General features: G+C 52.8%; 1 protein-coding gene across 5 annotated transcripts in view; it reads left to right on the forward strand.

Annotated features, from left to right (window-relative positions):
• The first annotated feature begins 21,438 nt into the window (after positions 1 to 21,438).
• Positions 21,439 to 24,934, forward strand: part of FGD5 (FYVE, RhoGEF and PH domain containing 5) — a 120,887-nt gene continuing 117,391 nt past the window's right edge. For 2 of the 5 annotated variants that reach the window (XR_004911274.2, XM_036073631.2), the window contains exon 1: positions 21,439 to 22,102. Coding sequence is in view for 4 of the 5 variants with exons in the window: in XM_036073631.2 (XP_035929524.1) it covers positions 22,090 to 22,102 (13 nt within the window). In the remaining variant the exon portion in view is untranslated. The remainder of the gene's footprint in view (positions 22,103 to 24,934) is intronic. The other 3 variants (XM_036073630.2, XM_078074742.1, XM_036073628.2) reach the window with 2 other exon arrangements.

Consider the following 24,934-nt stretch of genomic DNA (forward strand, 5'->3'; position numbering starts at 1 on the left):
CTCTCTCTGTGTCAAATAAATATTTAAAAAAAATAACTTTTGTCATATTTATTGTCAACACTTCACAGGTATTAACTTGCTTCCTTCTCTGAAAAGCCCTATGATCTAAGTGCTTTTATTATTCCCATTTTGCAGATGGCGACACTGAGGCACAGAGAGGTGAAGAGACCTGTGTAAGGTCATACAGCAGGTCAGAGGCAGACCAGAGAATTTGGTCCCATACTTGTCAAAAGTGAGCGGAGGGAGCAAGGCTGTGGTGTGCCTGTCCTGCCAGAGTCTGCAGCTCCCCCACCCCCATGCGGCAGGGCCAGCCCCTCCTCACTGGCCTGGGTCGAAGCCGGAGCCACAGAAGCCTGGAAGGGCCCTTGACACCTACCTCCCACCTGACAGGTAAGCCCCTGACAGCTTCCCTAATATGTGGGCATGCCATCTCTGCTTGCACACCTCCAGTAACGGGGGGCTCACTCCTTCCTGGCCACCTGTGCCCTCCTTGCTCTGTTCTGCCCAAGAGAAACCTCTTCTTAACTCCAGAGTCCATGACTGTGGGCCGAAGGGGCTCTAAGGGTGGTTGGGGAAATTAAAATGAAGACAGGGCTACCGCCACCTGTGTGCGTGTGTGCGTGGGGGGGGGGCTGCTGGTGCGAGGGCTGGTGGGAAGTGGTGGCTTCAGGGCTCTGCTTCCACCCAGCCTCCCCACCTTTGCCCTCATAGTGAGGCCAGCCCAGTGCACCGTTTCCAGGGTCTGGCCCTTTTAAATTTAGCTGCAGGAAAAAGCAGTTTGTGCAGGCCTGGAACGCAGAGACAATCAGCAACAGGAAAAAGTCATCCGAGGGGAGTTTTCAATGAATTATGGAGGCATTGTTCCTGCGCCCAAGGAGCCGGGGCTGCTGCTGGTCCAGGCCTCACTGACCCAGCCCGGGCCTTTGGGGCCAAACATTGCCTGGAGCTGCGTCAGGACAACACAATGTGGGCGTCTGAAGGCCAAAAAAAAAAAAAAGGCAGAGGAAGAAAAATACTGGAAATTCCCTGTGTCCCAGCAATGGAAGAGCCCTTCTTGAAAATCAACAGCAAGGGAAAGGTTGCTGGCTGCCCAGGCAGGGGGCCTCAGGGAGCGGGAGGAAGTCGCAAGTGATATTTTGAGATATTTTCAGTCTGATGTGATGCCGGTTGATTTTCCAAAACATGAGGGCCTCATGCTGGGGGGAGAGCTGAGGTTGGACAGGGCTGACCGGAGGTGGGGCTGGGGCTCAGGATGGGCCAGGATGAGGACATAAACAGAAGCTGACCCAGTTGGAGAGCTCTAGTGTCCCAGCTGGCTGACTTACAGACCCCTCGAAGCCCTGGAAGGCCCCGGGGGGGGGGGTCTCCTGTGGATCCAAAGGCCCTTCCAGACCTCACCTTGATGAGAGGACCACGGACAAACATTGGGATCCCCTGCACAGAAAGCCTGCTAGGTGGCCAGGCAGATTCTGCTTGCTCACCTCTCCCAACAGAGAGCTCACTACCTATGGGTCAGCCTGTCCCATTTCTGCACAGCTTGGACTGGGAAAAACAATAAGAATGCCTCAGAAGGTTTGGTGAACAAACCAAAATCTGTCCTCATGGAGCTGACATTCTAGAGTGGAGACCCAGACAGGGCACATAATTAATAACGTTTAGAGTATGTTAGAAATTGCAAGCACTATGAGAAGATAAAGCAGGGAAAGGAGTAGGAAGTGGTTGGGAAACAATTCTAAAAATAAGGAGCTAGGGAAAAAACTTCTCTTCACTCTCAGCCGGGACCCAGCTCCCTGGAATCTCTGTAGGGCCTTGCTCTGCCTCCAGGGCCCATGGCTCATCTGCTCCCCGGTCCTGGAATAGCCCTGCTGTTCCAGGCTGAGCAGAGCCAGCTACTCGTGGGAAAGGGACTCCAGCCCCCTCCTCATGCGTCTCTAGCAGCTCAGAGCTGAACGCCTTTCCCAGAGGTAGACAGAGCATTTTAAACCCTCCGTCTCTATGAATGCATCTAAGGTCCCAATTTAGCTGTTTTAGCAGCTGCAGCCCACTGTCACCTCCTGATGGGCTCAGGACCTCTGTGCCCCCCTCTAAGGGTAGCGTGGGCTTGCAGACCCAAGAACAAGAATTTGCATTTATCCCTGGTGTTGCATCTTGTGGAATTCTGTCCAGACAGCTGGCAGAGATCTTCTTGGCACAGAAATGGACCACATATGAGACGACAAAGAGTTAATATTAATGTGCAACGAGTGGCTAAGAGTCTCTAAGAAAAATACACAATAAAAATAGAGAAATATGGGCAAAGAATACCATCAGGCAATTCACTGCAGAGATGCAAATGGCCAATAAGCACATGAAAAGATGCTCTGCCTCTCAGGCAGTTGTGGAAATACAAATGAAAAGAACAAGGAGATGCTCTTTTTCTCCCATCAGATTGGAAAAAAATATTAAATATTGATGACATCCAGGGCCAGCGAGGAGGGGGGCAGTCACGGCAGTTTTGACACTGCTGGTGGGAGGGTGAGCCGCCACAATCTTTTGGAACAGTGATCTGCAGTTTCTATTAAAGTTTAAAATGTGTATGCCCTTTGATCCAGCAAGTCCACTGTGGAGAATTCATCCTGCAAAACCATATAGACACGTAAGGTGATACAGACAAGGGTGTTTGTTGCAAAAAGACAAAAAGAGAAAAAAAAGAATGTATTAAATGTTGATCACTAGGACAATGATTGAAAGAATTTGGGGACATTTATTCTATAAAATATTAGGCAGCTGATAAAAATGATCAGGTCTGTATGTACGTCCATAGATGTGGATGAATCTGGAACTGTATTTAGGATATGTTATTCGACAAAAACCAAGTTGCAAAGTCAGGTGTATGGCATGGTCTTATTTTTGTAAATATGTCTAAAAAAGTAAGCCAGAAAGAAATATTTACCAAACTGCTAATGTCGGTTACCACAGGGCAAGAGGATAGCTAGGGGCAGGATGATTATATTTTTTACGTCACTTCTGTATTGTTCGACTTTAACGGTAAGTTTTCAGAGCTCTAATAATTTATTTTTTTATTATTTTTTGTAATAATTTAAGTAGCAAATACTTTTTCCGAAAGTCATTGCTAAGTGGCCTTATTGGAGATCCGCCTGTCATGTCATCATCATGAACAAAGGACAGTAGTAGTCTGCCTGCTGAGCTAGCGGGGAGTCCAGCTTACCGTGGACCCCCTTCTTGGGCCCTCCAAGGGATATTCACATGTCTAATTCCCTCCTAACCCTCACCCTAGCAGCAAGGGCATTGCTTACTAAGCCTCATGCGTTCCCCCTGCCTCAGTTTCCCATATCTGCCTCTCTCATAGTTCTTCCTGCCTTCGCTGTCCTGTGGGTAGCACTGGTTCCAGAAACTGCAGAAGGGACTGGGCCAAGTTTCTTAATCTTGATCAAAGATTTGGGAGGGGGGTTTCCGAGTCTAGACCCAGGACAGAGTTTCCATCTTGTCTGCCAGCTGTGAACAGAGACAGAGGCTGCTAGGCAGAAAGGGACCCAGGGGCCACTTCTAGGCTCCCCGGGCGAGTGTTGCATGGCTTAGGGACATCTGCTCTCAGCAAGGGAGGCGACTGGGAGCACCACAGCTCCTGCACAGCCACGCTTGCTCTAGACCAGTGATTCCCAGTCATGAGGTACGCAGAAAAATCACTGAGGATCTTAACGGGCAGATTCAGGACCCACAAATCTGGGGCGGGGCTAAGGACTGCATTTCTAACGAGCGCTGGGAAGATGCCAATGTTGCCGGCTCCGAAAACCACCCTTTGGGGAGCATGGGGCAAGGATATTTGATATTTCCATTCACCTCTACCTCTGTTCTTCCTTAACGTGTCACACACTTGCAGACAGAACTTATCAGCCCCTCCCCACCTCCCAGCACTTTCTATAGCCGTCACATCATGTGGCTCTTGGAACAGCCCAAGTTACCATTCTCTTCCTTGACAGGTGAGGAACTGGAGGTCCGAGGGGAAAGGACTGGCCTGCAGCCCCCCAGCTGCGGGAGGCAGAGGTCCACCTGGATGACAGATCCATCACCGACCTCCCTCACCCCCAGCCATCTCTTCTCTGGAGCCAGAAAGCATCCAGAAAGACCCTGCTTTTCCCCCTTTGCAAAGCGCTGTGTTCACAGACATAAATAAGGCCCCAGGCCAGCCCGGCCCCTCCTCCTCCCTGGGCCACATCTCACAGCAGGCCTGGTCTGGGGCGGCCGTGGAGGGAAGGGAGGCTCTCCGACAGCGTGAGTTATGGGCTCCTGGAAGCCCATTAGTCACCGAAGCGAGAGAAGTTAACTCCAGCTTATTAACTCTAAACGTTTATTATTCACATTGATCACCTCGCAGACAGCACCCGCCACCCCACCCTCTGGAGCCAGCCAGCGCATTCCCGATCGCAGGATGGCGAGTGGGCTGAAGGGGCTCCCAAATCCAGAGTCCCCAGGGCATGCAGGCAAGGCACCCTTCTCTCCTCCATGGCCCTGTCACTCATCTGCTCCCCACACATCTGCCAGCCCCTGTTCTGGGCCAAGCCCTGAGCCCCTGGGGAGCCCTGGGTGACAGACACACCACCTCCAACCCCCCGGGGGGTGGCCGTGAAGTGAGGGAGGTGGGCAGCCTGGTGGGGAGGAACACAGCCTCGGGGGGCAGTCTGGTTTGATTTCCGGCTCTGCCACTCGGCAGCAGGTGCCCTTCTGGACAAGCCTGTGACTTTCAGAAACTCCATTTTGCCATCTATAAAGTAGGGATGCATTCATTCAGTTGACACATATATATTGAGCCCCTACAGTAAAGAACAGAAAAGCTCCCTGCCCTCGTGGAATTCTGGAGATGGAGACAGACAGAAGGCAACTGAAGAAGATACACAGAGTAATTTCAGATAGTGGTGAGTGTGATGAAGAACGGAATCCTGAGTCACATGGAAGAGAGTGACTAGGGGCATTGGGGGTATTACTGGGGGTGCCCAGGGGTGGCCTCCCCAAGGATGTGGCCTCTGAGCTGAGACCTGAGTGATGGGAAGGGGCCACCAGGAGGAGATCTGGGCCAAGGGGAGTCCAGGCAGAGGGAGCAAACAGCAAGAACAAAGGAAGACCGTGGGCCAGGCTGAGCTTGGCTGCAGGTGACGGAGAGGAGCCAGGGTGGCCGAGTTAAGTGAGATGAGGGAAGAGAGAAATGGGAGGCCAGCAATTGTTGTGAAGACTGCAGCTTTTGTTCTTGGTGCAGTGGGGAGCTGCTGGGTGGTTTCAGGTGCAAAAGGCCATTAGGAATACAATCGTACTTGACCTCCTTCCATAGCTATTACAAAATGTGGTGGACACTGGGTGTCCGCTCTGCTCTGCATCACGGGACAGTGTTCCTGTCCCCCAGCTGCAGGATATTGGCTGCTAATGGCCAACAGCTGTCCCCTTATCCTGAGTATTGCCTTTGGCTGCCACTCTTCTCCAACGTGGGCCCCCTGGCCTGGAGTTGGGGCCAAATCTGTGGTGTGCTTTGCATGCCAGAGCTCCCTGGTGTCATGGCAAGAACAGGCTGAGGCCAGTCTCCAGCTGGGACCAGAGTCTCCAGCCTTGCCTGGTGCTTTGCTCTTGTCCCCCTTGCATCCCTCACTCCCTGCTGAGAGCGTGTCTTTTGTGTAGTTCTCGTGAACCTGGGCCCCTGGCTCGGGCTCTGCTGCCAGGGACCTAACCTGAGGCCAGGGTCAGATCAGATAGTGATTGTAAAGGATGAGCGCGGTGCCTGCCACACGGCGGCGACAGGGCGACCAACTGTCCTGGTTTGCCCAGGACGTTCATGGCTTTAGCACTGAAGGTCCGGCATCCCAGGAAACCCCTCAGTCCTGGACAAACCAGGACAGTTGGTAATTCACCGGAGGTAACTGCTGATAGGATTCATTCATTCATTCATTCATTCATTCATCAAATACCTCCTGGTGTCTCTCTGTCAGTGGAGGCGCGACAGGGTCCCATCCTCAGAGCTCACAGGAGGCAGGCAAGGTCATCGGATGCTTGCTTGGGCCTGTAAGGTCAGGAGAGCCATCCTGGGTGGTGAGGTGGGGGCTACCCCTGAAGGAGAAGTTGCTGTCCAGTGAATGGTGGGGGGAGGGGGTGTTCAGGGCAGAGCACCCACCCTGGTGAGCTGATCAGGAAGGTCCTGACCTTCAGATCTACAAATGCAGAGAGAGGCCATGAGAAGCAGGTTCTGGGCTCCCATGATCCATGCCCTCAACTGCTCCAAGGCTCAGTTTCCCCATATGAGACGGTCCCTCCAGCTTCAGCAGGAAGCCAAGAATGTTTGCCAAATAAAGGCCCCTTTGGGAAGAGCCGTCTGAGGCCGCTGAGGCCCCTGAGCCATCAGTCCAGATGGTTAAGACAGGACAGGAAACTCCCTGAGCCAGCAGGCACTGTGCTGGTCTCTGAAGCCCCGTGACGACCCAGACAAGTAGGCCTATTATCTCCATTTTACAGACAGGGAAACTGAGGCTGAAAGAGGAGCACTGACTTGCCCAGAGCCCCCCAGTCGGTGAGCAGCGGACCTGGAGCAGGATCCCTGCACTCCCAGGCTCCACAGCCACCGAACCATTCATTAATTCAAGGAGGTAAAGAAGACGTCATCACCTCCTCTTGCTTTATGCACTCCCCCTTTTATTCTTTTTATTTATTTATTTATTTATTTATTTATTTTTTATTATGTTATGTTAATCACCATACATTACATCATTAATTTTTGATGTAGTGTTCCATGATTCATTGTTTGTGTATAACACCCAGTGCTCCATGCAGAACGTGCCCTCCTTAATACCCATCACCAGGCTAACCCATCCCCCCACCCCCCTCCCCTCTAGAACCCTCAGTTTGTTTTTCAGAGTCCATAGTCTCTCATGGTTCGTCTCCCCCTCCGATTTCCCCCTCTTCATTTTTCCCTTTCTACTATCTTCTTTTTTTTTAACGTATAATATATTATTTGTTTCAGAGGTACAGATCTGTGATTCAACAGTCTTACACAATTCACAGCGCTCACCATAGCACATACCCTCCCCAATGTCTATCGCCCAGTCACCCCATCCCTCCCACCCCATGCCCCACTCCAGCAACCCTTAGTTTGTTTCCTGAGATTAAGAATTCCTCATATCAGTGAGATCATATGATACATGTCTTTCTCTGATTGACTTATTTCGCTCAGCATAACACCCTCCAGGTCCATCCACGTCGTTGCAAATGGCAAGATTTCATTCCTTTTGATGACTGCATAATATTCCATTGTATGTATACACCACATCTTCTTTATCCATTCATCTGTCGATGGACATCTTGGCTCTTTCCACAGTTTGGCTATTGTGGACATTGCTGCTATAAACATCGGGGTATGCACTCCCCTTTTATCCACGCTCGCTTACAGAGGAGACTGAATGAAAGTGCAGGTTCTAGAGCCACCGTGACTGGGTTCGGGCCCCAGCTCCACCACAGAGAAGCTGTGGGGCCCAAGGCAAATGATTTGCCCTTTCCATGCCCGGAGTTCCTCATCTCTCAAAGAGGAGATCAAAACAGCGCCTCCTCCAAGGGCTGTTGGGAGGATTAAACGGGCGAGTATATGGAAAGTGCTTACAACAGAGCCTGGCACATCATGTCAGCTGTTATAGCTTGTCTTATTACTATGGCTCAGTACAATGTAAGTCATAATAATAAAACATTGGAAACAACCTGAATGTTCAGCAGTAGGGGCGTTATTAAACGGCCATGATTTATTGATTTCAGTGGACATAACAGTAATTAAGACAGGTGGTCTTGGCACAAAGATGGACAAACCGATGAAGGGAACAGGATAGAAAGTCCAGAACTAGAGCAACATGTGTAGAATCACTAGATTTATGAGAACTGAAATGCTGCAGTCCAGTGGAAGAGGATGATGCTTTCTTTCTTTTTTTTTTTTTAAGATTTATTTATTTGAGAGAGAGAGAGCACACGCGTGCGCACAGGGCAGGAGGAGGGGGAGAGTCAGAGGGAGAAGGAGAGAGACAATCTTGAGTAGACTCCCTGCCGAGCACAGAGCCCAGTGCTGAGCTTGACATGGGCCTCAATCTCACGACCCTGAGTTCATGACCTGAGCTGAAATCAAGAGTCGGACGCTCAACCTACTGAACCACCCAGGTGCCCCAGGGATGACGCTTTCAATAAATGGTGTTGGATCAGTGGATATGCACATGGGGGAGAAAAGAGTCCTGACCCCCACCTCACACCATACACCCATATCTGTTTCGGTGAACTCTAAGCAGCCATTCACCTTGACCAGGATATTGGCTATGTGTGCGTTTACCGAGTCCTGCACTTTGAAAGAGGTGAACTTGCCATAAGTTCACTTCAAATGTGGGCAGACTCTGACGAGGAAGCCATGGTGAATTTCAGCGGTGTCGATGGCTTCACGTGAATGAAAATTTTGGTTTGGTGGTTGTCCTTTCAGTAAAATGAAGGACATTCCTTTATTTTGAAGTTCAGTCACACAACTCACATAATCCAAGATAATCACAGGAGAAGGAAGATGAATTTTAGGCAACAAGTAGTCAATAAGAAAGTTCCGATTTCCTTCAGAGAAAAAGGAAAACATGTTTTGTTGTCCTCCGACAGTGAGATGGAAAAAAAGAAAATAACCAAGGGAAAAGTCACCCCACGCTTTCCTCGCAGCCGTGGGCCCCCACCACAGCGGTGCCATGAGGAAGTGGAAGGTTGAGTGAGCAAAACATGTTTTCCTTCGGCAGGACGTCTGTAGGAACCGTTGGAATCAATTATTGGAAAACACAAAAATAAAATAAACTTCAGCCTGTGGTAAACATTACCCCTTCTTTCTGGAATCAGGAAAACAAAAGGCCAGGATTGGGGTCAGTGGGAACAGAGGGCCAGCATGCCAGGTCAAAGGCAGAGACCTGGGCTTTGGATGAGACTGGGTGAGGCAAAGCCTTCCTGAGCCTCAGTTTACCCATCTGTGAATTCACAATCCTGTGTCTGTCACACAGACCTCAGGTGAACGTGCCATTTCACTTACTCAATAAATACGTATTTAGCTCCTAGTCTGTGCCAGGCTATGAGCTGGGGGCTAGACACCCCGAGATGCTTGCGGCTTTCACAGCACTGGTGCTTGCAGGGTCAGCTTCATGGGTGTGCGACCAGTGCGGTCACACAGGGACCCCCTCTGAGGAGGGCCCCTTGCTTGACTTAAACCCCCATGTTCTGTTGTCACCATCATGAAATCCTCAAGTTCTGAACAACAGGCACTGCATTTTCATTTTGCACTAGGCCCCACAAATTATGTAGCTGGTCCTGGGTGATGCTTTTCGATTGCTCGCTGAGTCTGTCAGACCCCTCTGGCTTCCCTCCAAGACTTGGCACAAAGAGGAGGCCAATCAGTGGGGTTGAAATGGACGTGAGAGCAGAAGCCGTCGGTTACAGATACTGTGTCACTGCCGGCCCCGGCAGACACAAGGAACCCCTCAAGCCCGCATGGGTCCCCTCGTAGGTGCTGTGACTGCCACTGTTTCAGGGAGAATTATCTCCATTTCGGTTGGGAAGATCCTGAGTTGGGTGCAGTGGGAAAAGTGCCCGCTGTGTGGTTACAGCAGACCTGGGATCACAACCTTCCGCTGCTTGCCAGCTGTATATCTCTGGGCAAGTCTCTGAGCCTCAGTTTCATCATCTACAAAATGGGTATGATCACACCTGACATATAGAGTGCTTGTGGAAATTAAACAGATACTGTTTAAAGCACCATAGCTCTACTCGCTGGAGGAGGTGGCAAGCCCACACCTATGGAGGTGGCAGGTATCCGGATCCCAAGGCGGGTGTTTACATCTAAGGCAAATCGTCCTCAGGCTTTAAAATTAAGAGTTTGGCCAGACCAGGGGACACTGTCCCTGGAGAGCAACGGCTGGATACTGCAGCCTGTTCATAAGTGAAATGCAAGCAAATTGTATTTATGAACAGTTAACAATTAGTTAACCAAACTGTCGAGTCAGTGAGAAATGGCACGTGGATTAGACCTTCACACAACACTAGCCCGTGTCACCTGCTAGAAGACATCGGATCTATCTGATCGCCTCCTCCGTGCCAGCGACTTCATTACTACTTCACAGTGATACCTACTGTTTACTGAGCAGTTACTATGTCAGGTGCCCGGGAAGCACTTTCCTAATGGGCAGGTGCAGTCGGGCCAGAAATAGCACAATTGACAGACGAGGAGAGCTACACCCAGAAGGGAAAGGGACTTGCCAGGGGCTCAGAGCTGGGAATGGGCCATGGGGCTGGGGCTCAAACCCCAGTGTGTCGTCCACACCCTCATCCCAAACTCTGAGCTGCTAAGCTCTGTCCCCAGCTCTCTGGATTCAGGCATGGCTCCTGCAGGCAATACCTGGAAGGTGCTCTCCTCCTCCCTTCTCATGTCCTCCTGTGCCCTCACTAGCGACTCCTCTGATCTGGAGAGGGTCAGGCTCCTGCCCGCAGCCCCCCTGCCGGAAGGCAGCCTGGAGGCAGCTCCCGCAGGAACCTTGCATTTTAACGATGTTCCCGGAGTGGGCCTGATTAATTTCTCTTAAGTGTCTGGATTTCAGGTGGGGGAAGGACACCAGCAATTGATGGTGTCCGTGACAGGGGGTCACATTGCCTCCTGGGTCCCTCTCCGAGCACAATCGCACGGGTGCACACGCGCTTATTAAGCTAATTAATGTGGTCTTTCCAGAGCCGCTATCTCCCTCACCCTCTGCCAGAGCTGGCAGAGAGATGTAGTCTCCACTTGAGAGCTCCATGGGGAAAATAAATCAGGAGTCGGGCCTCACAGCTTATCAAAATGCCTCTTTGTAAACCGCCACCATTCCTGGTACATCGGGGAAGGTGACGGGGCCACCCCCATTCTGCAAAGCTATCCCAGGAGGGAAGGATGGCCCTGTGAGGGCATGAGCTCCCTGCCCCTGGGGGAACTCAAGCACAGGTGGCTGTCAAAGGTAGGAAGTTGGAATTGATTGCTCGGCAGGGCCTTCCTGGGGCTGCCCTACTCCCCAGCTCGGCAGGACAGGGTGAACACGCCCCTGTCCCTTTGGACATTACTACACACTTGGTGAATTATTAGTGGGCAGGTTCTTGTCTGATGATCCATTTGGGACCTCAGGCCCTTTGGCTAGAAAGGAGTCCCTGTGTTCCTCCCGCCCCAGGCTCCATACGCCATCTAATGGGGCCTCCAAAGCCTTAAGCTCATGTTAGCCAAAATGAAGGCTCTCATTCCAACCCCACAGAATCTTAACTCACGGGACCTGTGATGGGGCTCTGGAGTTCATATTTCAACCAGCCCAGAGGATTCTTCAGATCAGGAGGTTGTGTCAACCAAAAGATGTGGCTGGTGGCACTGACCTTGACAAACCCTCAGAGGAGATTGTTCAGAAAGTCAATCACCTTTTCTCATTGTCTGTCTGTGCACGAGGCCCCTTTTGGCTTGGCGGGAGGGTAAAGAGAAAGCACAGGCCCCGGGTAGCCTGTCCTGTTTCCCCTCAACTCCACCACTTTCCAGCGTGTGGTCCCGGCCGGAGACTTTACTTCTCTGAGCCTCAGTTTCCTCATCCGAAAAATGGGAATAACGATACATACCTTTCAGTGCACTAGGGCCCAACCACAGTTGGTGTTTGTGACATAGCGAATCTATGTCGGTAAACAAATGTTAGCTCCTCCATAGGGCAAACATCTCTACCTTGCTCTCCTCATCTCCAGCTAACTCCTCTTGAGAGCCACCTTCCTGGCAGACAGACTGCCAGTCTCTTCAGACTGTGCACGTGAGTGGGAGTTTGGTACTAAGTCCAGGAATGGGGGTCTCTGTCGCTGCGCGTTCAATCGGTATGTAACAGGTAACACAGTGAGCACTCACTGCGTGCCAGGCTCTGTTCCAGATGCTGGGAGAGAGCAGCCAAGAAAGACTCAGCCCTGCCCTCTGGGAGCTGGCCTTGTAGGTGGGGAGACAGACACCACACAGGTAAGCGGACAAATACACAGGAGGATCTCAGATATGGATGAGCGCAAGCGAAGAAGACATTCTGAGTTCTGGGATGGTGAGGGACTGGGGTTCGCGGTGGTCAGGGACACCTCTGAGAAGAGGTGACAGTTGAGACCTGACTGATGAGGGAAGCCAGGCCTGCCACGTGAAATTTTGGGAAAGAGTCTTTTAGAGAGCAGAAACAGCAGGTGCAAAGTCCCTGGGGCTGCGGGGAGCTGGCAGGGTCAGGGATGGAGAGGAAAACCAGCATGGCTGGACCTGAGGGAAAAGGGAAGGGCAGCAGGAGATGAGGGGGCATGATGAGGTGGGGAGGTGCCAGGTATTGGAGGCCACGGTAAAGAGAGTACATATTGTTCCCAGAGCAGCTGCTGCATGTGCCACGATGCTGGGAGCTACTTCATGGCCTCCTCACAGCGGCCCTTGGGCATCCAGAGAGAGGGAGGGAGGGGTGTGTCCTGGTGGGCGGTCAAGGAAAAGGCCGGGCTCCTGAATGATGGCAGCACTGGATACAGGCCACAGGGTCCCCGCCCTGCCCCGCCCCCCACCCCAACGACAACAGACGGCTGCCTCTCCCCAGGACTCAGGTTTCTCAAGGGTCACAGCCCAAGGTCCCCTAGAAAACATGCCTTTCAGAGTCCCGAGGCCCCGTCTCTGAGCTGCATCCCCTGGGCACTCCAGAGGGAAATGGAATGTACAAATGCAGCTCAGAGCACGCTCCTGCCTGCCTCGGCATCGCCCAGCAGTGCGGCTGCCTCGCTCTGAGAGCTCAGCCCAAGGGCCGCGGTGGCCGGGCTCTCCCACCTCCTCCCCTCCACCTCGCTGCTCCTCAGACAGCACAGGCCTTCCCACCTCCGGCCCTTCCTCCTGCAGGCCCCTCTGCCTGAATGCCGTCCCCGGGGGACTGGCACAACAGGCCTGTCCCTCTCGCCCAGCGTCCCCGCCTTTCCTGGACCAGCAGGAGACCCCTCCCTGCTCTGCTCCCCACTTAGCGCTCACAGCACTAATCGCTCTCTGAAGGTCTCTCCCTTGCCCTGGTTTGTGGACTTCTTGACTGCCTGTGTCCCCAACTACGACACTCACCCCACGAGGCAGGGGGTTTTTGTTAGTGTCGTCACTGCCGCATCCACAGGACCTGCAATAGCTGGCCCAACACAAGTGAATATGTGCTGGATGAGTGGGTGACCTCAGGAAATGCTCACAACAACCCCATGAGGCAGGCGCTCTAATTGTCCCATTTGACAGGTGGAGAAAATGAGGCTGGAGAAGGTGAAGCCGCTTACCCAAGGGACACAGCTAGCAAGGAGCCAAGGCTTCGATGGAGACAGACTAACTTCAGCCGCCACACCTGTGCCCTGCTGCACCTGACTTACTATCTGGCCAGGCCTTCACGCTCTGTGTGGGCCTCAACATTGTCATCCATCTAATGGGTATAAAGTCCCAGCCATGCCATTTCCTCAGGATAGCACTGAGACTTTGAGGGTGTCACCGAAATGGACCCTCCCTGTCACCTGTACACTGCCACACCCACAAGGGATTGGTTAAGAAGGGGCTTTCAGCCAGGCCTGCCCTCGGAAGGGTTAACATGGCCTCTTTGTCCCATGGTTGCCATGGGGACAGTTCCTGTCCTTCAGGAAGCAGGGAGAGCAGTTTCCTGTTTTGAAGAAGGCTTGAGGGCTGTTTTCCTCCAATCAGCCTGCCCAAAGAGGGGCAGGAAGCCTAGGGCTGGGCTGCCCCTGCTGATGGGTGTGTGGTGGAGCCATACCCACGCCCAGCCAGCCAGGAGGGGCCTTTGTGGAAATGCGGCCTCGGGGAAAAAGCCAAACAGGCCAGGAGAAGGAAAAAAAAAATGGCTGGCCGGAAGAGGGTGGTCACTTCCTCCACAGACCTTGGATCCCACCCAGTGGTGATAAAAACTCCGAGCTGGCCCTGCCCAACCCCAGACTCCCCTCCCCCAGAGATCAGCCCCTCCTTGGGGAGCCAAAGGTCTGCTGAACAATAGCCTTTGAGGCCCCTGCCTGTCCCTGTCACCTAAATGTACTCCCTACTCTGCACACAGGACTAACTGGGCTATTGGTCCCCAGTTCCCACCTCCAGCCACTGCCTGCCATGCCCTGCCCTGCCCTGCTCCCTTTTGCTTGTATGACTCCTTCAGGGTGCAGAGCAAAGCCATCCTCCTCCTGGAAGTCTTCCCAGCATGCATTTGAGCCCTCCCAACTGTGGGTCAGGAACATTCATGAATTCAGGCCTAATCTCTCTTGGGCCCCTGCCCCAGTTTCCTTGGGTCATCCCATCTCTAGGTGTGCCCCCCCAACTCCTTTACCACTCTGGCTACCAGCTTTCCTACCACGCCAGTCTATGTCATTCCCTCTCCCAGAAACACTCTGTGGCTCCCCATCACCTGCAGAGAGGAAAGTCCAAACTCTTTGGCGCACCACTGGAGAGCTTCCCTCCCCGCCCCACCTCCCTGCACCATCCTGTGCTGTGACCACTTCCTACCTTTGCCCCAACCTTGCCTTCCTCTTCCATCCCCACAGGTATTGGCTCAGGCTGTTTCCCTACCTGGAATGGCAACCCTATTTTTCCACCTGGAAAATGACACTTGACCTTTAAAGCTCAGCCCCATGCTGCCTCCTCTCCCCTAGCCCCTCGCTCGACTCAGGTCCCTGTCACCCCCAGTTCCACTGTGCCACAGTCAGCTGACCCCCAGCCCTTCTCCTGGACTGGACTTTGAGCTTGTCAAGGACAGGAAAGTGAAGACAGAGGGGGAACTAACATTCCTTTTTAATCCTCACCCTGATTCAAGAGAAAGTTCTCCTTCCCATTTTACAGAGGAGAAAATTGAGGTGTCTTGCCTACAGCCACAGAGCCAGTGACTGGTAAAGCTAGGGTCTTTGGGCCCCAGGCTCCCCCCTCTCCTCATGCCTGGCCTGGGCGGGTGCAGTGCGGGGTAGGGGTGGGAGAGGCCTGAGCCAAACTTATCTGACATTCCCCCCACCAATCTTTGGGGCACGGGAAGGGAAGGGCAGGGCAGGGCGGCCTTGCTAAAATTCATCCACCCCAGCAGGTGTCTGGCTCCGATTTGCCGCCCCTGGAGCCAGGAAGACAACTCAATGACTTCCCAGGGAAGATAAGCCTTGGAAGCTGATGAGGTTGCAGCTGTGGCGTTGTGGGGGTGAGCAGTCCAAGGCTGTGGGGACCTGGGGGTCAGCAGCCAGAGAGGCTGCGGGGCCAGGGGCATTTCCATTTTAATAACATGCATTTTGTCCCTGGAGACAAAAGGCATACCTACTGCTGGTGGAAAACGCGAAACCCAGGGGGGGACTCTGCCTAGAGGAGGGAGGAGAAGGTGGCCCGAACGGGGTCCCAGCTTTATGGAAACAAAGCCCTGTCACCCTCTCTGGGCTGGCGCAGGAAGCAGAACCCAGGCCTGCCTCCTCATGCTTCCCAGCGGGCTCCCACGTTGCCCCCTCTCACCAATCCCAGTATACAGCCCCTGCTCAGTAAATGCCCTCTCCTGTCTCTCTCCTGCTCCGATGGTGGGGTTTTCATGCCCATTTCCTGGTGTACTTTGTAAACATTTATTAAGGATCAACTGTATACTAGACATTTAAATGATAATGATTCTTTATTGAGCATTTCCTATGTCTCTCTCCCCGCTCCTGAATGCTTTCGATGAATTGTCTCTTTTAATGAACAGACACTGTTATCATATCCACTTGACAGGGGGACCGTGTGCTGATGTGGGTAAGAAAGCCAGCTCCGGAGCCAGGGTGGGATCCCCACCACTTACCAGCTGAGTATCCCCGGGCAAGTGCCTCCGCCTCGCTGTGCCACGGCAGCCCCATCTGTAACAAAGGGGTAAGAACATTGTCTACTTTATAGGTTTGTTGAGAGGATTAAATGAGTTAAGGATATATGCAGAACATTTATGGAGTGCACAAAATAAGACTCAGCAAATACTAGCTACTATGATTCACCAATGGGGAAACTGAGGCTGGGACACAGGTCAATGTGGTTACTGCCTGTCTGGGAGGCTTGGCCATGGCCGCCTCCGCATGAGCTCACAGGGCCTGGGTGCTCTTTGCTTCTGAGAACACGGCCACGTCCAGCTTCAGTGCTGGTTGTGCACTTTGCAGGGCCTTGGGGCAGGCGGAACAGGGTGCTGGTTTTCACTGGTTTTGATCTGAGGTGACCTAAGCTGTGTGCAGGCAGGTAATTGGCCCCAGATGGTCCCAGGATAAAAAAAAAGATGGGAGACATTTGCTTACTTGGAGGATCCTGATCTTTTATGCTGTGTCACAGGTATGTGAGGTGGTGTGAGGGGGGAGGCTTCAGTGGGGAGGGGCCTGGGGGCCTTAAAGGGTCCAATGACGGGTGACTTTAATTTCAGAGGCCCCAGGGAACTGGGCAGCCCTCCACCAGGGATCTAAAGGCATTTGAGGGGAGTCGGAAGGTTGGTGTCTCCCCCCATTAATGCTGCCATCAAACTGGTGGATAATTTGCCACTAGGAGTCCTATTTCCTCAGCTGGCCTGGGAGAGCTAGAAGGCATGAAGTGAGTCTGGCCTGTTTATCTGGTACCCAGCCCAGTGCCCAGCATAGAGTAAGCACTCGGTGCATTTTTGTGGAAGGAAGGAAGAAAGGAAGGCAGGGAGGGAGGGAAGGAGGGAAGAGGGAGGGAGGGAAGGAGGGAAGGCGGAAGGGGGGAGGGAGGGAGGGAAGGAGGGAAGGCCACCAAGCATTCTGTCCCTGATTCTGCCACGGTGCTCTTGGACAGATATGATGCAACTTGAAACAGCGCAGGCCTTGGGGACAGAAAGACCTAGGTCTAGTCCCAACTCCACCACTAGCTCTGAGCCTTGAGTAAATCTCTTACCTCCCTGAGCCTCAGTTTTGTTAACTGTGAAATGGAGGTAATGATGAAGCCACGCCACGTGGCCACAAGAAGCACCCAGAGGGAGCGCTCTGTCGATGTTAGCTGTCAGCACTATTAGTATTGCTTGTTCACCTTGCCAAAGCCTCAACTGGCAACACGCCGGTTGGCCACGCCCCCTGCACCCCCAGTTACTCAGTCTCGGAGGCTCCCACCTAGCCGTTCCCTGGACGTATCAGAATCACACAGCTGGTTCCCTTGAGTGCCCCTTCCAACGCTCCTGCCGACGCGGGCTGGGCCACCACTGTGAAGCAGGTTGCTGCTGGCCACTCTGACCATCCAGGGCATAGAGAAAGACAGGAGGAAGGAACAGAAAGAGGGAGAGAGAAGGAAAGCCTGGTCAGGGAGGCCTGACTCCTGCTGTGGGTCATGCGTGTCATGCCCTGTCCTGTCAGGCTCCTGCAGAAAAGCAGAGGGCCTGCCCTTAAAAGGCAAAGCCAATGACTGTAGCATTGGAGAAGGTGCATGGTCTCAGGCTCCAGGTGGTTCTGGCTTGGGCCTGGGTGACAGGGGCTGTGGATTCCAGCACTGGCTGTTCCCCTAACTCGCTGTATCATCCCCTCTGGGCCTCAGTTTCCCAGTCTGTCGAGTGAGCATAACGCGCCCCCCTAGGTGGCTCATGGTCTGCTGAGAAGGACTGAGACAGTAGGAGTGATTTGGAAACCATGGAAATCTTAGCAGACTTCTGGCCCATCACAGAGAGGATGGTGTAGTTTGGTGGTTAAGAACTCAGACTATGTTCTTGAAGTGAATGGTTGAGTCTTGGCTCAGTTGTAGGGCAGGTCATTTCCCCCATTGGGGCCTCAATCTTCCCTTGTGGGAAATGGGGATATAATAATCCCTTTATAGGACTCTTGGGATGAATCCCTGAGTGAAGGGCTCCTTACCCCACATGGTCGTGCTCTTTGTGGTTTTTGCAGCCATCCCCCGAGCTCAGTGAGTGGTTATGGCTCATCTCCATAAGGACTAAGCAAGTCCAACCACCAGTATTAGCACCGGATGTTTGTAAAGCCTTATGGTCTTTCACATCCATTTTCTCTTATTAGGAAAAGCAAGCACAGGAATAAGCGTTTCCACTTCATAGTCCATCACTCCACACCAACATGTGGCTTCAGCTAAACAAGTTTCGACCTGTGTTTTTTTCCCAACTATCATTGGTGCTATGATCTTTTTAAGTAGACTTGGCTTAGCCTCAAATCCCAAATTCAACAGTCGTGGAAAGGGCTTAGCAAAGCATGAGGTCTCTTCCTGCCCTCCCTTCTTTGCACAGGCCCTACAGCGAAGGGTGACGTTGACTGTTGAGTGAATTATCTGAGCCTCCCTCTCCTGCTCCTGCCCTGGGGTCCTAGGTTATTTGGGTTTTATTGCTAATTCCCAGAAACAAGCTCAACTTTTAAGCACATTTCTTTTTGCATCAAATATTGAAGTGACATATCCACTCACTCATTTGTACCCATATTCAGACAGACATCCCTCACCTTCTCTACTAGCTGCTCCACCACGTCCATCCCCTCACTCTGTCACCTTGACCCACTCCACCTCCATGTCCATCGGCTCACTCAACTCCACTACCACCTCCATCACTTCACTCAACTCCACCTCCACGTCCATCGGCTCACTCAACTCCACGTCCATCAGTTCACTCATCCCCACCATGTCCATCACCTCTTTCCACTCCACCACCACCTTCATCACTTCACTCAGTTCTACCACCTCCACTCCTTGACCAACTCCACAACCACCTCCATTACCTCCTCCAAGTCTACCATCTCCACATCTATCTGTTCCACTACCTCCATCTCCTCCACCATCACCAACTACATCATATTCACCCTGACTTCCACCACTACTCTGTCACCTCACCACCTCCACCTGCTTTGCCTCAAACATCACCTCTCCCACCTCCACCACCACCATCTCCATCCCCTTCTCCACCACTTCCAGGCAGGGATCCATAAAGTTTATTAAGAGCCTGTCCATGTAACACAAATTCTGGTGTAGATTTTCTATTCCAGAGGCACAAGTGTTTCTCTACAAAAGGTTGGAGGCTTAAGAACTCCATGGCAGTTCAGAGATTAAAAGGTCCTTTGAAAGGATCAAATTCCATTCCTAATTTAGAGAAACTATGGTACACCTTATGCCCTTGCCTGAAAGTGTGCATAATCTAATTCTATACTGTGGTCATTAAACAATAAAAATAAATGGAAACAAAACCTACAAACCTAGTTAGGTGTATGGAAGTGCTTGGTGAGTGTGAAGACACTATATAAGATTTTTCATAATGCTGGGGAAAAAAAAAGAGTGTAACCTCTTCAGAGCCTTTCCACATTACCTAACTGAAATTTATTCATTCCTGTCTTCAGTATGTGTGCATTGAACACCTTCTGTGTGCCGGGAACCAACTAGCTCATGTAATGATTCCAATCAGACCTTCATGCCTGTATTTTTCACATATTTTTAGTGAACACCTAATATGCACAGCCCCTGCCCTGGAGCCATCACCTTGGCAAGGGGTAATTTCTGGGCTCTTCTTCCCCATTTGATGGACAGGAGGGAATGCTGGTGCTAGTGGGAAGGGGGTATGTTCCATGTTCCTCCCCCAATTTCCACATGAATTGAGACATCCCCCTCTCCCAACACACACACCTCTTGCCACCCTTCCCACAGAGTGCTGGAATTGCTGAATGCCTATGCCCTGGTACATAGTAGACTCACAACCAAACTACTAAATGACCAAGCCACATCTTGAGGTGGGTTTTGGAGATGCAGACATGGAGCAGCAAGGGCAAGAACAGAATCAGGAAATCTCATTTTAGCAATTTGCTCAGTTGCCTCAAATGTTAAATGGGAAGAATTTTTTTTTAAAAGATTTATTTATTTTGGGCGCCTGAGTGGCTCAATCGGTTAAGTGTCTGCTTTCAGCTCAGGTCATGATCCCAGACTCCCGGGATCGAGTCCCACATCGGGCTCCCTGCTCAGCGGGGAGTCTGCTTCTCCCTCTGCCCTTCACCCTGCTTGTGCTCTCTCTCTCTCAAATAAATAAATTTGAGAGAGAGAGAGAGAGTGCGCGAGCGCATGTGAGTTGGGGGAGGGGCAGAGGGAGAGAATCTCAAGCAGACTCCCTGCTGAGTGCGGAGCCTGACACAGGGCTCAATCTCATGGGCTCAGTCTCATGAACCATGAGATCATGACCTGAGCTGAAGTCAAGAGTCAGATGCTTAACTAACTGAGCCACCCAGGTGCCCCTAAAATGGGAAGAATTTTGATACCAGCTTCACAAGGGTGTAATGAAGCTTAAATGAGTAAATATGCATGTACAGAGCTGTGCCAGGCACACATTAGGCACTCCATAAATGTAGTTATATGTGGAAGATATGTCCTTGCCCTCAGCTTTCAATGTCTGATGGAAGGAAGCCCTTAGTATGGTATTCAAAGCACCTCTGGGGCACCTGGCTGGCTCAATCGGTGGAGCACGGGACTCTTGATCTTCGGGTTTTGAGTTCGAGCCCCACAGCGGGCAAAGAGATTACTTAAAAAAAAAAAAAAAAAAAAGCACCTCTCATCTTAGTCTTTTTGTTGCTCCTATTGGGATCCACCAGCTGTCTATTTCCCTGCCAAGCCAACCCTTAGGGCTCCTCCAACAGGCTATGCCTTTTCACACCTCTAAGTCTTTGCTCAGTTTATTTCCTCTACTTGAAAGGCCTTTCCTTTGCTTGAACCCTCTTCACTCTGGGGAGGTGGGGCACCTCTGAGTTCCCACAAGCTCTCCTGCACTCCTGTCCCAATCCCAGCACTCTGCCTATGTTTGCATGGCAAATCAGACCAGGACCTCAAGGGCGAAGGCTTGGTCAGAGTCATCCATATCATCTAGCACCAGGCCTGGTCCCAGGGAGATGCTGGCCAGTGTGCGCTGAGTGAACAAAGAAAGGCTCATCAACCAGGTCTTCCTTTCAATGTCACCTCCTCAGGGAGGCCTTCCTTGATCACCCATTCTCTACACAAGTGGTTCTCAAACTTCAGCTTACATCAGAAGGACCTCAAGGGTTTGTTAGACACAGGATTTCTGATTCAGTAAGTCTGGTGTGTGTGTTGGGGCGGGGGGGAGTCTCCTGAGAATTTGCATTTCTAGCAATTCCAATGCTGATCTGCACACTTTGAGAGTCAGTGCTCTGCCCCATTACCCTGGCTTATCTCTCTCAAGGCATTTATCACTCTCTGAAATGATATTGCTTATTTGTCTGTGTCTCCACTGACTTCCCATCTAAGCTCCACGAGGGTAAGAACTGGGAGCGGTCTTATTCTGCTCTCTGCACAGCGCTTGATCCAGGACCGAATGCATGCCCGAGGTTGAAAAGAAAGAGATGGACGGTCCCTTGGACGAGGGGCTAGGAGGTCTCCAAAAGCCCACTCGCCGGCTCCCTCCTTCCCCTCAACTGATCCTAGTCCCTTGAACCTCGCGCGGCTCCCCGAGTCATCACGGCCCCTTTAAATGTGCGCGGGGGACGCCTCGCCCCTCATCCCCTGCGATCCCTGACAGAGCAGAAAGGGAAAAAAAAAAAAAAAAAACCCTTCCTCAGAGCGGGAGGAAACGTCTAGGAGGGGGCGGAGGCGCAGCGGCGGCAGAGGCGCGGCGCCCTGAGCGCTGCGCGCCCGGTACGGAGCGGGGACCCGGAGCGGACGCGACGCCGCGCGCTGCCCGGGCCGCCGCCCCACGCGCGGTGCACTCGCGCCCCCTCCCCTCTCCCGCCCCCGGCCAGCGCGGCCCCGCCCCCGGAGGCTCGCGGCCCGCGCCCCCACTTGCCCCGCGCTACGCGCGGAATCGCGAGCGAAGGCAACGCCGCGCGCTGCCCCGGCCGCCGCCCCGAGCGCCCCGCGTTCGCGCCCCCTCCCCGCCCCGCTCCGCCCCGCCCAGCCCAGCCCGGAGGCTCGCGCCCCGCGCCCCCACTTGCCCTGCGCGCCGCGCGGAGTCCGGCGCGCGCCGGGGGGGCGGGGCGGGCGCCAGGGAGTGCGGGCCCCGCGGGGCGGCCATGGAGTAAGGCGGCGCGCGGACTCGCGCTGGGACGGACCGACTGACTGACCGACGGGCGGCCCCGGGCTGGGCGTGCTGGAAGATGAACAGAGCAGGTAGGAGGCTCCGCTCGACCTCTGGCGCCGCGGGACGCGCGCGAGGGGACCGCGCCAGGCGCTCCAAGTTGGAGCCCACGGGGCGCCTGGAGCGAGCCGCCGAAAAATGCCCCGACCTTCCCACTCTGCTCGGCTGCGGCCGAGATATGGGCGGGTCCGGAGCCCCCCGGCCGAGGAGGCTGAGACTCATCGGGGGGCCCCTTGTGCGAGACGCCCCGCCTGGGGGACGCCCCCTCAGTCTCCGCGAGGCCGCACCCTGGCCGCGTACGCCCTCCGCCGCTCCCACCGCGACCCCAGTGTGGGGCACCGCTCGGCAACCGAGAAACGTTCCTTTCGCGAAGGCAACTTGGTCGCGCCCCTGAATCCTCACTCCAGCTCCTCGGGGTTCCCGCCAGGCCCTCGTTGGCCCCTCAGAGGCCCCTTCTGGGCCCCAGGGTCCTTCCGGAACTCTTCTCCACCCCGGGGTCTATTACTGGCCCCTCCGTACCCGGCGGCGCACTCTTAAGACGATTCCTGCTCCCTCCTCTCTCTCCTAGACACCGAGACTTTGGAGCTCACTCCCTGGAGGAGACTAGAAAGCCCTAAATTGGGGCGCCTGGGTGGCTCAGTCGTTAAGCGTCTGCCTTCGGCTCAGGTCATGATCCCAGGGTCCTGGGAAGGAGCCCCGCATCGGGCTCCCTGCTCCGCGGGAAGCCTGCTTCTGCGTCTCCCACTCCCCCCTGCTTGTGTTCCCTCTCTCGCTGTGTCTCTGTCAAATAAATAAAATCTTTTAAAAAAAAAAAAGCCCTAAATTATCCGCCCCCCCCCCCCCCCCGCGCAGCGCACCCCTCCCTCGCAGGGCCCTGGCCCGGGGCCCTCTTTGTGCCTCCCCCAGGGGATGAAACGCCAAGGGGGACACTCCTCGGCGAGGCTGAGCCGCACTCCAGACGTTCCCTCCCATCCCTCGAGTCTCTGCCTCGTGAATCTGACTCTGCCAGTTCAGGGATTCCGGGAAATCCAGAATGCGGTTGATAGCGAATACTAGCAGTCCCTTCAGAGGAGTGCCATTTAACAGATTTAGTAACTGAGACTCAGATGGGCGATGCCTGGAACCGTTCTCAGGATTCCTGACTCCATCCACCCCAAGGGCAGAAAGTTCCCTCGAAGAGGCGAGTTTGCAAAGCAAGGGGCTCAGCTAACTTAATTTCCCTGCCAAGGAGCGATAGTCCCTCTTTTTTTCCTTTTCTTTTAAAATTGAGCAGAAGGCAGCCCCCTCCTGGACCAACACCCTTGTCCGAAGCCATACTCCAAAACACACATCCCTAAAGAAACAGGAAGCCACCATTTTGGCTGTCTTAGAACCATATCCTGCTGCCTTGTGTGTGTGTGTGTGTGTAGTGGGCTTTTTCTTTTTTAAGTCTTTTTAATGAAAAAAGTCATTGTCTTAGGAGTGAAGTGCAGACAGGAGACATTTGGCTGGACTGATTTGACAAAGGAGACACTCGGGGACTTGGGAGTGTGGAAGCAGCCTTCCTGCGTCCAGGCCCTGTTGTTGCTGGGCATGTGGACGCTTGGACGGTGAGGGAGCGTGGGTCACAGCAGGGGTGCCACTTTGGGAGAGGCTGGAGCAGGGTCCCAGTGCCCAGCCAGCCACTCCTTGGAGGAAGAAGGTCGCCTCCTGCCTGTTTCTGGCACAGCCTGAACAGAGCCGGGCTAGCTTTTTCCTACACTCCTAATAAAACTCACTTAAAACAATGGTGAGAGCGGTTCCAGTTTTCCCACGTTTCCCTGCTTGAGGCTTGGGCAAGCCCTCCCTTTTCTGAGAATCTGGGGGATGGAATGAGCCGGAATAAACTGAAAGGCAGGTTTGGTCCCAGGAAATCTTAGCAGTTGCTACTCTTGGGTTTAGCCGTCCTGTAACTTGCCTCCAGCATAAAACTGGTTACTTTTTCAGTGTGCTGGCAGTGATGGGAAACTCACATAATGATTTCTGTGTGCCATGCTTTGAATTTCCTTATCATGTAACATAGTGGCTCACAGACTCCATGGGACTGAATTTCAGAACCACTATATACTTAGTTATGTGACGTTGAGGAGGTTACTTCACCTCTGTGCCTCAGTTTCTTCATCTGAAAAATGGGGATAGTATGATCTTTGTCATTTAGTTCTCATGATTATATAAAGCTTATAAGGTGTCTGGAATAGTGTCTGTCATAAGCTACCAATGAATACTGGCTAATATTTATTGGTCACTTACTGTGAACTAGGTGCTGCTTTTAAGTGTTTTACTTCAATCAATTCAGTTTTCACAGTAAACTTATAAGGTAAGTACTCTTGCTATCCCTATGGGAAAACTGAGCTGCAGGGATCTTATGGTCACTGAGCCAAGATGGGATTGAAACACTCACTGTCCAGCTTGAGAGCCTGCTTTTTTATCCAGTGCTAAACACATAGTAAGTGCCCAAGAAATTATAGACAACTGACTGTTAGGTGTCTTATGTCTGTTATTTCCTTTGAACTTTTCAACATCCTTATAGAAAAAGGAGGTATTTATTTCATTTTACCAAGAAAGAAACAGGCTCAGAGAGGCAAAGTGTCATGCCCAGTATGACACAGATGATGTGTGCCAGAGCTGGGATTGGAGCCCAGGTCTGTCTGAGCCTGGGGCCCATGCTTTTCCCACTTTGTCCCTGTGGTCTTCCCAGTATGTGCCCTGTCGTGGATCACTGGACTAGCTTAACAGCAGCCTAATTAGAAATCATCAGGCTTGGCTTGGACATTCCAGCAGGCACCCAGGAATGGAAGTTAAATTAAGATGCAATTGGAAGGTGAAATTGGAAGATAATTACTCTT

The sequence above is a fragment of the Halichoerus grypus genome, chromosome 1 (genome assembly GCF_964656455.1).
Source record: "Halichoerus grypus chromosome 1, mHalGry1.hap1.1, whole genome shotgun sequence".
Taxonomy (NCBI): Eukaryota; Metazoa; Chordata; class Mammalia; order Carnivora; family Phocidae; genus Halichoerus; species Halichoerus grypus.